This window comes from Amphiura filiformis, chromosome 20 (assembly GCF_039555335.1).
Source record: "Amphiura filiformis chromosome 20, Afil_fr2py, whole genome shotgun sequence".
NCBI classification, from domain to species: Eukaryota; Metazoa; Echinodermata; class Ophiuroidea; order Amphilepidida; family Amphiuridae; genus Amphiura; species Amphiura filiformis.
Window position 1 is genome coordinate 8,909,330 of NC_092647.1, and position 16,350 is coordinate 8,925,679.

Consider the following 16,350-nt stretch of genomic DNA (forward strand, 5'->3'; position numbering starts at 1 on the left):
TATTTTCAACTTCGAAGGACATTTCGTCATTATTATCGGCGACCGATTACATTCGTAACTATGTAGGGTTGGGTATGGGAATTTTGAGTCAACAGTACCGCTATTACTTTGTGTGCTAATTGGTATCGGTAGTTTTAAATTATAACTCTTTGTATCGCCCAACACCAGTTAAACCAAATAAGACTCCTTAAGTCAAAACTGAGGGCGCTCTAGATAAAAGTAGACATCACGCATAGGCGGCGAACGGCCGTGTGATATGTGCGAGTAGCAATCAAGCATTTGTTTCATCAGTCAACAGGGGGTAATGTTACTTACCAATGACTTGGATTCTATTCAGGCAATATGCCGTGAGCACCACCATTAAAACATACAGCAACATCTACAATCTAATTTGAACCAAAACTTAATGGAAACATCTGCACTACAAAACATAAAACACAAAATGTACCATTATCAATTTATTGCTTGATATTTATTGTGTCATATCTAGCTGATTCTAGAAATGCAAACATAAAATGTAACAAAAGATACAAACAGACTATGAAAAAATATGACAAATTATAATACTATACATTTCTTAATACAAAATTGAATACACATTGGAAGTGTTGACTCTATCACTTCATAATATAATAATATTGAAAATATAAGAGAGGACATGCTTCCATTTTACAGTTCAAATATTGAAATGAATTTTAAGCTAATGGAAATATCTCAACCTTTTTATAATTTGGAAGTTTGTGAACAAGTACTGTGAAAGTTTCAATAATATTTTTGGAAGCTTTTGTAAGATCAATATAAAAATATTTTGTGAACCATAAGGCACTAAAAACATTTAGGTTCACATTGTATATGTGTGGCTATCAGTAACTAATACCCTGATATTGTACATGCTTTTGAAGACAAGTTGGTTTGAGTCATGCATTCCTGCCATGTGAAAGTCATTTACATCAATGACATCTTTTGTGTACCTTCCCATAGTCCAATCAAATTCCTGATATACTAAAGCGTTCGACAAAGTACCTCATGAGCGACTTTTAGGGAAATTGGATTACTATGGAATCCGAGGAACCATCAACCATTGGATTAGGATCTTCCTTACAGACCGTAAACAACAAGTCGTGTGTGATGGCGAATACTCTTCCTCTAAACGTGTGGTGTCTGGAGTACCCCGAGGCACAGTACTCGGACCACTACTGTTTTTGCTATACATAAACGACCTTCCAAACCAACTCCAAAACACAACCAGACTCTTTGCAGATGATTGCTTAGTTTATTCTTCAGGAAAAACATCCGCCCACATTGACTCTCTTCAGAAAGATCTTCTAGAACTTGAAGAATGGCAGAACATGTGGCAGATGTCATTTAATCCATCTAAATGCTCCATCCTTCAAGTCTCAACTAAGCGTGATCCTCCATCGAAACCAATCATCTTCTGTGGCCAGAAACTTGACCAAGTTAAATCACATCCATACCTGGGAGCTGAACTAGAAAGCAGCATGAAGTGGAAAGAACACATAAGAAAGGTGACCACAAAAGCCAGTAGAGTACTGGGTTTCCTGCAAAGAAACATCTGGTTTTGCTCCAAGAAAGTGAAAATAGCTGCTTATAAGACACTAGTGAGACCAGTTCTGGAATATGCTAGTTGCGTATGGGATCCGCATGTGAAGAAAAACATCAATAGCTTGGAAAGGATCCAGAGACGGGCAGCCAGATTCTGTGTCCATAATTTCAAGAGAGACGCTAGTGTAACTTCCATGCTTGAACACTTGGAATGGAGCACATTGGAAGATCGTAGGAAAAACAGCAGATTGACTATGCTGTACAAGATTCTCAATGGCCTTGTAGGTATAGACAAGACCAACTACCTGGAAGCAGCAGAACAGACTATCAGTACTAGAGGGAAGCACAAACACAGTCTGAGAAATGATTTCATCAAAAGGATGTTCACCGCTCTCCTTCTTCCCCGGACATTGAGAGAATGGAATGAGTTGCCCAAAGAGGTAGCTGGAGCGCCTCAATCGACGCCTTCAAACAGCAGCTTCAAGCACTACCAATCCATCCCAAAGCAGCACGTTAGATACCAAACCATTTCAGCACAGCATATGCACAGCACTTAGATTGATATCCAGCCTTATCCTTTTGCCATTCCCCCCCTTTTTTTTATTTCTTTTGCGCGCGAGTACCCCATACACTAGGTTGACGAAATGTGGCATATTAATAAAGCCACCCTGTCGACGTACTTAAGAAGAAGAAGAAGATACCATAAGGAAATAGTGGGCTAGCCTGACTGAAATTCTAAGCAAGTCAAGTTGTTTTCAACCGAGACCATAGGCAGCCACAGCAAATTTGCCATCTGCTGTACACAGATACTTTTGAGAGAGTTTTGAGAGCCTCATAAATGTAAAGCATCACACATTTTCTTAAGGACATTACCTTTTGGAACTTGTAAACATAACAAAGAATAAGAGGTGTGTAAAAGTTGCAGTGTCTTTGAGCATTTACATTTTCAGCAGTGATGCTAACTAGCAGCCCTCCTATAATCCATTACTGTAATTTGCACAATTTTTGCCGCTGATAGAGTTAACATCTAGGCCTATATCAAATCAATATCACATATTATAGGGTATTCTTAAACACTTGAGAACGTTCCTGTAACCTTATTGGTTCATACTCGTGTGATATGACATGATATCACACACTTTAGTGTGTGGGTGTCGATGCGATACTTGTATGCGCTATTTGAACCAATCGGAGGTGCATAGCAACAACGGGACTGGTCGATTTTAAGCCCAAGGTAATTCCATGTAAAATGTAGGATTTAATTTGATTACAATTTGGTTTACTTATGATATTTTTATTTGAATTGAAGTGTTTAAGAATGAGCGATGTCACCGTGTTATATGAGACGATATATGCACTCCAGTGGCTAAAAACAATACCTTTATTCTGTAAGTTAAAGCGAGGTCAAGAATGGCATCACATGATTATTTCATTAATTTATAATCATGTGATACCCTTCTTGACCTCACTTTTGCAGTTTTACAGTATATGATATTAATGTGATATCGATGTTCACCCCATCAACAGCAGGAATGTGCCAAGTACAGGAATGGTCTATATCTCAACCACACAATGGGTCACATGTCTACTGCAAGGGCCCTGTGTATTATATATACATGTAGGGTCTTTTTGTCTCTTTGGTTTCGGTTCCTGTTTCAGTTTTCAGTTTCAGATCTCATTGTTATTTTGAAGTGTTAGCATGGTACCTGTGAACAATCCTTTTACTCTAATCTTTTGTTGCTCATCACTATAAAAGGTGGACTAAGAGAATTTCTGTTTTTGGTTTGAGTCATGTTAATTTCTGACACAAAACCTTGAGATGAGAGAGTTTGTGTTAATCTAGACAAAAGAAGTGTCTAAATTTGTGTTGACATGCGTTTAGTGTATAGGCACTTTCGCCTAGGCGGGAGTGCTTCGTGAAATAGCCTAGCATCGAAATATACACTAATCAGTGTTGCCTGGGGTGTTTCCAAGAAGTATTGGGTAGTTTTAGGCATGTAGGTAAACTTGTTTGTGCAATCGTGCAAAAATCAGTCATATGATTATGTAGAGATGAAACGGGGAATAAGTTTTAAGGTGTTGAGTGTGTGGTAATATGCAACACCAAAGAATTCCATTGAAGCGTAGCTGATTGATTTCATTCTTTGGCGTTACAATTGGAATTTGTAATCTAATAGGTTGGGCATATATGCGAGGACATAAAAGTGAGAGGGGCGCTAGACCATTAAAAACACAGGCGTTCCACACACGTGTTCTATAATCTTGTCTTATCCAGATGTGCAATGGTTTTTGGGGCTGTGGTGAGTAGGGGTGGTTTGGGGTTAGGGCCTATAGGTGGGCCTGGCTACAGAGTGCATAGCTCTGTAGCCAGGCGCCTATGTTCAAGGGTATTAATTAGGTTTGGTAGGCATCATTTTTGCCAGACGACGGTGGCCGACGTCATTAAATGTGGCAACAGCCAATATCGTAATCGAAACAGACAATATCCAGCCTTGATTGACAGCAGGCATCCACCTCTATTAAAATATTAAGCTGATTGGTATTTCAATCTAACAATGAATTTTCAAATTACAGATCAATTCACATAATCCCTTGCATTTTCATTTCTGAACAATAGAAGAACTGAAACCAAACAGATAAAAAGACCCATAACAGACAATAACTGCCCAATTTATAGTGCTGTCATTCAAATGGTGGGTTTTTTTTGTGGACATGTCGAAAACATTTATTAACATGTCGACATTAAAAGTATGCCCATTGCTCGGTCGAGAATGTCAATGAAGTTGAATAAACAATCATAATTACCACAGTAAATGCATATTCTACACATTAACGTTGATGCATGACATAAGCTTTCTTAAAATCGCACTTAAAATTGTTTTTTATAGTATTTCTTAATTTTACCACTATTTTGTAAGTACTGTGTGTCACAAACAATGTCGATAAATGTTGTAATCCAAATTTTTACGTCAACATCAGCAATTTTTTCTGATAATTATCGACAATATGTCGACATAATTGCATGTCGATGACAGCCCTATCCATGATGGCTGGTAATTGTCCTGGAATTGCATCACACAATGATCATGCTGTATAAAAAACAGTGGTCATAAACATCCGTTATGTATGCACACCTTATATGCTGATAGATATAAAATGCATATGAAAAATAAGTCTGTTGTAATGATATGCACAGAAAGCTTGTGATGTCAAAATGACTTTGTTAACTAATTAATCAGTTGTCTATTTCAGTATGACATAATATCCTAGCACTGGATATGACCATCACTGGATAGATACCAGCATATTGCATAATATAGATGATATGCAGGCATGTGACATAAAATATTCCTTCCACAGTCCACATTTTCCACTGACATGATTTCCACAACATTCCAAAAAAGCTTTCCTGTGTAATCCAAAAAGAATTATTCATATATTACATGAATATTATGGTGAATTACACATACAATGTTATAATTACTTGTGGTCTATCACATGACTTGGTTTGCCAGTTAGCTATCATAACTCTTCTTGTTGTAGGAACTCTTGTAGTGTAGCACTGTCAACTGGAATGTCCAGCAACTCTATGCCATCAAGGCCCTGTGAATGGACACATAACAAGTTGGTTAGTAAATGCTGCATCGCTATAATCGGAGATTAAAAAGACTAGTTTGTACTGACATCATCTGTCAATCAAACTCAGAAATGGTTTGTTTACCATTTGTCGTGATGATCACAGCTTGCCCTATGATTATTTTTACACTTTCAAACATGCAAACCATCTTAACAAAAGTTGTTAGGTCTTAATAATAAGGAACTTCCTTTCCTGAAGACACCAGGTCAACAATATGCTTAGAAAAGCTGCTCTTTGCTTGTAATTATACAAAAATTGTTATTTTCCGCCATTTTCTGCAATTCCTTTTCTCCCATGAAGGCACCAGATAAATCAACCCTCATTTTACATGCTGCTAACCATTCACAGGTTATAGGAGTTGATAGTCAGACGCAAACTAGTATTGTTACATCTGGCTCCGTTTATATATTGTCAATATTCATGAATATATAATGTAAGTCATATAGCATATGACGAGAAATCAGTGCCAACAATGTCATGGGCAAAATAATTGTGTGGAGAAAACAATCCCAAAGCTTATCAAATGCTCAACATTTATCTCATTCAAAATTCAAAATCAAGAATTTTATAGTTTAGGCACCCGGGCTATGCAGTTACGGTCAATTATACCCATATACCAATGGCGCAGTAGTCTTACATACCCAGACTATTGTTGTCTAAATCCCGGGTTTGAATGCGAGTCTGAATGGAGTTTGTTAGACCGGCTATGCAAATGCATGCATGACCATGACGCATGGTTGATCATGCTTCCAAATTCTGCACCCACTCACTGACTGAGTGCCCCAGCAAACCAGAGATGCACACACTTAATTGTATTGCTTGGAATGTAACTCCTCGTCATCATATTCATTCATTAAAAAAAAATTAATATTAAAATACTAAGTTTTGCCTTCAAATCCATGGTTTACGTATCCTCTCCTCGCAGAAAGTCTCTGTGTCAAAAGTAAAAGGTTGTCTTCGTGTTTTTGTTTTAAAACCGTGCAGGATGCTGCGAATCCTCCGCACCAAAGTCCACAGTCCATATAAAGAGACTGTAATGAGACTACGATATTAAAGTCTCACAATTTTTGCTAGTTGCCGTGGATCAACTAAATACAACGTTAACACAACGGAAAACGATCACTCTGAAAATATCGAGATTTACTGGTCATACTTGTGGAAAAAGGTGGATTATATGTTCCGATTTACTAGGGATCTATGAACTTAAAACCGGACCGAACAAGAGATCCATGTCCAAGGGTTTATGTCAAAAATGATCCCATGTCTAAGGATTTTCCAGCAAAAATTAGGGACCCATGTCTAAAGATTTTTACCCATTGATCGGCGGGCAAGAATTGGCCAACAGGCCGCCAGTTGAAAACCCCTGTCAAAAGACAAACAGTACTGCAGCTGGAGAGGGAGGCCTCATTGCAGGGCCAAACACTTCACCCATGCTGCCTATAACAAATCAGGGCCAGCTGCAAGACTTGAACACTGGACAGGGAATCAATATATTGGGCTCGTTGTGCTAGCCTATTCATTGTGCACTTCCATTAAAGGCACTGATGCAGATAAAGCCATGAAGCAGCTATATCTGGCTATGATGTTAAAACAATCTCACCTTGCGAGAGCGTATCAGCTTATGGTCCCTGAATTCAGTGAGTTGAGCCCTTAGTGTCAGGTCACTGTTCACAAGGAATGCTTCTCGGCATTTCTGATATAATTCATGAAATGACAGACCTGCAACATAAAAATGGTATTAACAAAATAATTTAATAAGTCTTATTTGGTTCACAACATAGCCTAGTGTTAATTGGGTGTTTGGGTTTTTTAATTGTTTTATGTATCTTTTATTGATTTTTACAGCTGCTTTTGTCCCTAAATAATGCAGATATATATTTTCTACAAAGCATGTTTTTGTTTTTTTCTGTTCTTTTGTTTGTTTGTTTTTACTTGCATTTTTCAAAATAAAATTCATTTTTAATCATTTGTTCTAATGGTTAGAAAACTTGTTTCACAAAAACACGGCCTGTTCTACTAAATTCTACCATTGGACTTGTATCTATTCAAATAAGAAAATGTGTCTCCAAATTTATAGCAACAATATGTGGTATCATTTTTGACAAGTATGAGAACAATATATAGCTTGTTTTGTTCCCTTTGTGCAATATGAATGTTTTACATCTGCCTCTTTCTTTCCTTACCATTGTATGTTGAGTCATCTTTATGCTCTAATTGGTACTGCACAAGAAGATTGAATATGCCCCTGTTGAGAAAAACAAAATGATGATTTTTACATACAATCAGTGGTAGATACAGGTTTTAAAAAGTGGGAGGGCATGGGTCTTAATTTCCCCAATTGAATTTTCAGTTCCCTTCATTCACTGTAATTGGTAGCCCTGTAATATTTCACCAACAGGGTGTATTTCCCTGACTGATGGCTCCTTTCCCCCAATCACCACCCCTTTTGCACATACCACTGCATAATATAGTCTCTAACATCGTATTTGTAGGAAGGAATGAAGGAAGGAAGGAAGGAAGAAAGGAAGGAAGGAAGGACTGATACAAAGATACACAACTCGTGATAGCATAAGGTCTTGTCTGAAACCAAAAGCCATACATTGTTGACTGCACACACACACCCCAACTGACACACGAACACACAACTTGTGATGCCTTAAGGTCTTTTCCGTCACACAACCTAAATAACTAATTTGCATCTGATGTCCCTGAGAATAGGTTTGATTCAAGGTATTTGATTGACAGGGTCATCAGACACAAACTAGTATTTTGTAAGTCTGTCTTTAATTATAGGGTCACACATACAGGTCAAAAGTTAATGGGTTCAAAAGTGACTCACCTAGCATTTGGTGTGAGACTCCTGAGGACATGAGTAAGAGAACTCAGTGCTAACACACCAGACTGCTGTACAAGTAAAGAATTCTCAAATGAAGTCTCTTCCACATACGGTTCAAATGTTGTTGCATCATAAAACAACCAATTGAAACTACTGGCTCTTGCTTGGTCCCAAACTGAAGACAAAACCACATAATTATAGTACATTGTATCAATTACAAGACAAGGAAAGTTTAGAAATGATTGCTTGATACAATAACAGTCAGTCATGCGAGCACAGTCGCGAGCAGTCGCTAATGAGCTCAATCGGCTAGTTGTGAAATGAGGATCTCGAAGAATCTCATGGTTTCTTGCTCACAATCTGTGTACAATAATTTGGACAAAAACACGCTGAGCACTGGCTGACCCGAAAGATAAGGTTTATACATGGCATGTACTACTTACACAATGGTGCATTGATATGATCTGTAGGTGCCACAATGTGTACTGATGGAATCTGAGCTAGACTGCTTAATACTGACTGCTATGGCACACTGTACTACTTACTCAATGGCGCATTGATATGATCTATAGATGCCACAATGTGTACTGATGGAATCTGAGCTAGACTGCTTAATACTGACTGCTATGGCACACTGTACTATACTTACTCAATGGCGCATTGATATGATCTATAGATGCCACAATGTGTACTGATGGAATCTGAGCTAGACTGCTTAATACTGACGGCTATGGCACACTGTACTATACTTACTCAATGGCGCATTGATATGATCTATAGATGCCACAATGTATACTGATGGAATCTGAGCTAGACTGCTTAATACTGACTGCTATGGCACACTGTACTACTTACTCAATGGCGCATTGATATGATCTATAGATGCCACAATGTGTACTGATGGAATCTGAGCTAGACTGCTTAATACTGACTGCTATGACACACTGTACTACTTACTCAATGGCGCATTGATATGATCTATAGATGCCACAATGTATACTGATGGAATCTGAGCTAGACTGCTTAATACTGACTGCTATGGCACACTGTACTACTTACTCAATGGCGCATTGATATGATCTATAGATGCCACAATATATACTGATGGAATCTGAGCTAGACTGCTTAATACTGACTGCTATGACACACTGTACTACTTACTCAATGGCGCATTGATATGATCTATAGATGCCACAATGTGTACTGATGGAATCTGAGCTAGACTGCTTAATACTGACTGCTATGACACACTGTACTACTTACTCAATGGCGCATTGATATGATCTATAGATGCCACAATGTATACTGATGGAATCTGAGCTAGACTGCTTAATACTGACTGCTATGGCACGCTGTACTACTTACTCAATGGCGCATTGATATGATCTATAGATGCCACAATGTGTACTGATGGAATCTGAGCTAGACTGCTTAATACTGACTGCTATGGCACACTGTACTACTTACTCAATGGCGCATTGATATGATCTATAGATGCCACAATGTGTACTGATGGAATCTGAGCTAGACTGCTTAATACTGACTGCTATGACACACTGTACTACTTACTCAATGGCGCATTGATATGATCTATAGATGCCACAATGTGTACTGATGGAATCTGAGCTAGACTGCTTAATACTGACTGCTATGGCACACTGTACTATACTTACTCAATGGTGCATTGATATGATCTATAGATGCCACAATGTGTACTGATGGAATCTGAGCTAGACTGCTTAATACTGACTGCTATGACACACTGTACTACTTACTCAATGGCGCATTGATATGATCTATAGATGCCACAATGTGTACTGATGGAATCTGAGCTAGACAGCTTAATTTACTGACTGCTATGACACACTGTACTACTTACTCAATGGCGCATTGATATGATCTATAGATGCCACAATGTATACTGATGGAATCTGAGCTAGACTGCTTAATACTGACTGCTATGGCACACTGTACTACTTACTCAATGGTGCATTGATATGATCTATAGATGCCACAATGTGTACTGATGGAATCTGAGCTAGACTGCTTAATACTGACTGCTATGGCACACTGTACTACTTACTCAATGGTGCATTGATATGATCTATAGATGCCACAATGTGTACTGATGGAATCTGAGCTAGACTGCTTAATACTGACTGCTATGGCACACTGTACTACTTACTCAATGGCGCATTGATATGATCTATAGATGCCACAATGTGTACTGATGGAATCTGAGCTAGACTGCTTAATACTGACTGCTATGGCACACTGTACTACTTACCCAATGGCGCATTGATATGATCTATAGATGCCACAATGTGTACTGCTGGAATCTGAGCTAGACTGCTTAATACTGACTGCTATGGCACACTGTACTACTTACTCAATGGCGCATTGATATGATCTATAGATGCCACAATGTGTACTGATGGAATCTGAGCTAGACTGCTTAATACTGACTGCTATGACACACTGTACTACTTACTCAATGGTGCATTGATATGATCTATAGATGCCACAATGTGTACTGATGGAATCTGAGCTAGACTGCTTAATACTGACTGCTATGGCACACTGTACTACTTACTCAATGGTGCATTGATATGATCTATAGATGCCACAATGTGTACTGATGGAATCTGAGCTAGACTGCTTAATACTGACTGCTATGGCACACTGTACTACTTACCCAATGGCGCATTGATATGATCTATAGATGCCACAATGTGTACTGCTGGAATCTGAGCTAGACTGCTTAATACTGACTGCTATGGCACACTGTACTACTTACTCAATGGCGCATTGATATGATCTATAGATGCCACAATGTGTACTGATGGAATCTGAGCTAGACTGCTTAATACTGACTGCTATGACACACTGTACTACTATACTCAATGGTGCATTGATATGATCTATAGATGCCACAATGTGTACTGATGGAATCTGAGCTAGACTGCTTAATACTGACTGCTATGGCACACTGTACTACTTACTCAATGGTGCATTGATATGATCTATAGATGCCACAATGTGTACTGATGGAATCTGAGCTAGACTGCTTAATACTGACTGCTATGGCACACTGTACTACTTACCCAATGGCGCATTGATATGATCTATAGATGCCACAATGTGTACTGATGGAATCTGAGCTAGACTGCTTAATACTGACTGCTATGACACACTGTACTACTTACTCAATGGTGCATTGATATGATCTATAGATGCCACAATGTGTACTGATGGAATCTGAGCTAGACTGCTTAATACTGACTGCTATGGCACACTGTACTACTTACTCAATGGCGCATTGATATGATCTATAGATGCCACAATGTGTACTGATGGAATCTGAGCTAGACTGCTTAATACTGACTGCTATGACACACTGTACTACTTACTCAATGGTGCATTGATATGATCTATAGATGCCACAATGTGTACTGATGGAATCTGAGCTAGACTGCTTAATACTGACTGCTATGGCACACTGTACTACTTACTCAATGGTGCATTGATATGATCTATAGATGCCACAATGTGTACTGATGGAATCTGAGCTAGACTGCTTAATACTGACTGCTATGGCACACTGTACTACTTACTCAATGGCGCATTGATATGATCTATAGATGCCACAATGTGTACTGATGGAATCTGAGCTAGACTGCTTAATACTGACTGCACCTTGCTGGCTCTCAACATCACACCGTCAATATTATGAATTATAAGGAACAGTTCATCTGTAATGAAACACAGACATCACAAATTAGTTATTCAGACCAGACCACAAAGCGTACATACTGTTCTTTATAATCAGAAGATCTTCAACCCCCTATGTGATTGGTCCCCATGAGGGATGATGCATATAGTGTTGAAAATAATTATTAACTTTAGTCAACCAAAACCTGTCCCGTTTCTCTGCCACATCACCACCTGACATGAATCATAAATAAATTGTGACAAGAAACCAATATTTAAGTCAGTTAGAGAAGAAAAGATCTGTCTTTAGCCTATCCAAGCCGCCACACCATGTTCTTAGTTCGTGCATGCGTATTACGCAAACACATTATAGTGCGATTATTGTGGGTCAACAAGTGTGCCCTCTTTGTGTGGGGTCTTATATGACTGCCCACTATGTGTGTTATACACCCAAAAACCAATTAAATTATGTGAATTCTTTATGAGCCACACCCACTGAATAAGAATTGACCATCCAATATCAATACAATAAGTGCTGACATCTTCAATATATTGAATGCTTGGTTATTTTCCCTTTGACCTTAATCAGGGTTCATAGTGTCAAGACCACAGTGAAATCAATGACTTTTAATGACTTTCAAATACACTTTTCAATGACTTTTTATTAAATCTCATACCTCGGATGTGTTGAACAGTATTGTTTGTACCAGTTATGTTTGTACCTCTTAATATAAGTATCAGTTAGTTTTACCCTATACAAATATACATTGATACTACAGCCTGCAGGTTCAGCTGCTGAATTCGGAAGGGTTACTCAACTAATCTACTGTTCTAATTTATCTAACGGGAAAGTATAAAGTAATACATAATAATCAGACATACCTGCCAACCCTAGAAACCCCAAAAGTGGAACACATATTGCGCGGGAGCACTTGTGCGAATCCGAGCATATAACAGCGGGTTCAGGGGCAAAGCCCCGTGGGGTCGAGTGGATGAAGCCCCCCGAAGCCAGAGGGCTTTTACACCATTTTTGACCTGTTTTAGACTTTTTTGAAAAAATGCTTCCTTCTTCCTAAAAAAGGAGTTTTAAATTTTCAGTTTCCTATACTATTGTACATGAGAGACATTCTTCAAAGTTTTTTTTTGCCTGTATAACATGGCCTACATGACCGAAATTGATATATATAATGCGCAATATAAAAACGATGATTCATTAAATTTTTGCCCCCACCCCCTCCTTCAGGTATGTGGGAGGGGGCCCACATGGGGAGGGGGTACTAATGTGTATTTCAAAGCTCCTGGCTTGTTTTACACTTTTAATAAAAAGTGCTTCCTTCTTCCAGAAAACATGCTTTAAAGTTTTCAGTTTCCTATACTTTTGTACATGAGAGACATTCTTCAAAGTTTTATTTTTGCCTAATAACATGGCCTACATGACTGAAATTGATATATATAATGCGCAATATAAAAACAATGATTCATCAAATTTTTTGACCCCCCCCCCCCACACCTTCGGGTATGTGGGAGGGGGCCCACATGGGGGGTACTAATGTGCATGAAGAATACATTGTATGATAAAAGTAATTTGTAAAATTCAGTATGTTAAACATACAGAGTGATGTCACTACAAATTGGGACTAAAATAGTAGGCCTATCCCATACATACACACACTTACCCACCCCCACCCAACCTCCCCCACCCCCACCCCAAGTCCACCCCGACTGACGGCCACACAAAGCCAAAGGATACAGCTAAAAGGTTCATATCAAACCTTTGACCCAAGTTTGCTTCAATTTAATTTAGACTTAAACATGACTTGATATTAGAGTATACATATAGGCCTACACGACATCAGTCCAGCATCATCTCAAACGTCATCGTTCATTAATACACATTACATACTTCTTACTAAGGTAATATTCATTGAGGAAAAAGAGATGAGTTTTTGAACGCAAAAACCTGATAACATGCAGGTCCGATAATCGACCAAAATGCATCAATTTTGGGAGTCTTTTGGGCATGAACAGGTGACCACATGCATGTTAAATGAGTACCATTACCTAGCCTAGTCATCCAGTCAGGGTTCTAAGGAATTTTCATTTTAAAATTGGAAATATATGTGTCCAGAAAGAATCATCATTAATATTTCTTTTTTCTCGAAATGCGGAACGCCCGCTTTTTACCGACTTTGAGGTTTAAAAAGTGTAACAGTTCCGCCAAAAGCGGAACGGTTGGCAGGTATGTTTAAATCATAAATTAAATAAAATAATTATTAAAATACATCGTATTTTTATTTTTTCCTTCATACAAATATATTTCAAAGACTTTTAATGACTTTTTTTACTTTTCTACAAAATTTAATGACTTTTAATGACTTTAATGACCTTGCTTCAAATTCACTGACTTTTAAGGAATTTAATGACCGCTACGAACCCTGTTAATTGTTACAATAATTATGAGACTCTTGGGACACACAATTAAGGGTGTATCCTTTGCACAATACAATTACTGAGATATGATGCAGTTTAAACTATACAATCACTGCACAAACTTGACACTGCCCTCTCAAAAATACACACACATGTTGACCATAAAAGTGAATCAAAACAGCCAGCTCTCAACATACGATATTCAAAATTCCCACATCAAAATTGTCTTGTTGACAGCCTTCACTGTATTACTAGGATGTCATTGCAACAGATAATTGTGGCGCCCAGGAATTTTGAATATCGTGTGTTGAAAGACAATTTTAAATAAAACCATATGATTTGTACTTGATAATTATTTTTCCAACATATAAGGCATAATGTTGCGATTGCCAGATCCCACTGTACATAGCAACCTAGACTACCTACGATGTACCTTCATTTTCTTCCAGTGTGTCTTGAATAAATTCCATCTGTTCTGTCAGGTTCCTGAATGTTGTGTCTTTTTTCAGTACTTCATCACTTATGGAATTGAGAATCTATGTAGCAAAGTGAAAAATGACACAATCATTTATTGTCTTTATTTTGAAAATAAACATACTTGGACTAGTAATGTGTTCACGAGTTATTCATTTCATTGGATACCCAGGAACTGATGTGGACCAAATACAGCCTCAATCAAAATGGGTTTTACCTAACTGTGGCCATTTTGTTTAAAATTTTAGTTTACCACGTTCCTAGGAGATCAGGGCTTGATCTTAATTTTTTTTGCACTAACCAGTTGGGCGTGTAACTCTTAAAAGTTACACACTTGACAGAAATATTACAAGCTCAAAATTTTTCGGGAAATAATGTTACAATAAATACGAAAAAAAGTTGATAGACGATAGTCTAGAAAGTTTAATACACATAGCAGTTAAATGTTAATGTTTTAAACCATTTAGATTTGAGCACTGCTCATTACTGTTCTTTATTAACAGTGGCAGAGATTTCTTTATGACATTATTAGGGGGTGGGTCGGAAAAATTTCTTGAAATATAGTGAATCCAGCACCTTTTGGCGACCGATAAGTTTATGGTAAAAATGTGCGTGAAGCTCACAAACATTTTTGCCATATTGAAGCTAAAATTAAGAAGGGGCCCTATGGTGCAAAAGTAGAACAAATTCATGTGGAGAGCGCATACAATTGGCACTTTTAGGCTGAAATGGCCAAATAGTGTAACCTATGAGCGCTAAAATGCCACACGCCAGTCAGGCATGTACTTTTAAAAAGTTACTTGACCGTCGGCAAAAGTACATGCCATTGGCGTGCGGGCGTGTGTAAAAGTCCAGCCCAGTTCCTGATAATAACGGTCCATTCTGGTTTAAAACTGAATTGCAAATTGTCCAAAAAAGAATTCCAGTTTGCATATTCCGTAGAAGTTATACAGTGTTAGATTAAAGGGACGAAGTATTGCCTTCAAAATGCAGACTAAAAATCCAAGAACTGTCCCAGGACCCCACCAGGGAGTTGCCTATAGACCCACCAGAGGCCATAAAAGCTAAGCGAGCCCACAGACCCCACCTCCGCTTTCATGGACATAGTGGTGCTTTAGAATTCTCTACATTTTAAAATGGCATTTGAAGGAATTTAGTTGAGGATCCCTATTCTACCTGGGAAATTTGCATTAAAGTCTGCTACTTACCTGGGTATTGTAAAATGGCTACAATGTTTTCTTGCTTTAATGTCTCTAAACTAGCACTTACCCCTTTAATTGTTAAGCTGGGGAAGAATCCATTAATGACAAGCTGTGGCCAATCACGTAGGCAACAACCTCTGAATTTCTCCAACAAGATCCGTTTGGAGCCAAGCCCATACAGCAGCAGATTGAAGCCATTACTAAAACGCAACATTACAAAATGAACTCATTATATGCTTACATTGAATCATACCATTACAACAACCTGTTCCAAACTTTGAGTAATATTGGTCTGGCAGTTTTGATATGAGAAACAAAAACATGTATAACTATGGGATAGGCCCTTGGTGTACAATGTACATACCTCCGGATGTTTTGCTCACAAGGTGAGGAATATGGGTGATGAGACTCCCAATTTGGTCCCACACCTTTATGTACATGTGGGTCCAAATATGCACATATGCTATTAATATTCATAGATATGCAAATAATGAGCC

General features: G+C 38.2%; 2 protein-coding genes across 2 annotated transcripts in view; one reads left to right on the plus strand and one right to left on the minus strand.

The window, feature by feature from the left end:
- The first annotated feature begins 1,349 nt into the window (after window positions 1–1,349).
- On the plus strand, window positions 1,350–2,120 carry LOC140143030 (uncharacterized). The gene has a single exon (XM_072165062.1). It carries the CDS (start codon window positions 1,350–1,352, stop codon window positions 2,118–2,120), a length of 771 nt encoding a protein of 256 aa, XP_072021163.1.
- LOC140142827 (origin recognition complex subunit 2-like) overlaps window positions 1,952–16,350 on the minus strand; it is a 35,945-nt gene continuing 21,546 nt past the window's right edge. The window contains 7 exon segments of the mRNA XM_072164837.1: window positions 1,952–5,166; window positions 6,801–6,919; window positions 7,384–7,445; window positions 8,040–8,211; window positions 11,651–11,788; window positions 14,611–14,713; window positions 15,921–16,089. Of these exon segments, the coding sequence (XP_072020938.1) occupies window positions 5,086–5,166; window positions 6,801–6,919; window positions 7,384–7,445; window positions 8,040–8,211; window positions 11,651–11,788; window positions 14,611–14,713; window positions 15,921–16,089 (844 nt within the window). The 3' untranslated portion in view covers window positions 1,952–5,085.

What these genes read in the sequence shown, in the direction of transcription:
- LOC140143030 (XM_072165062.1), top strand. Translation starts at nt 1,350, where the DNA reads ATGTGGCAGATGTCATTTAATCCATCTAAATGCTCCATCCTTCAAGTC.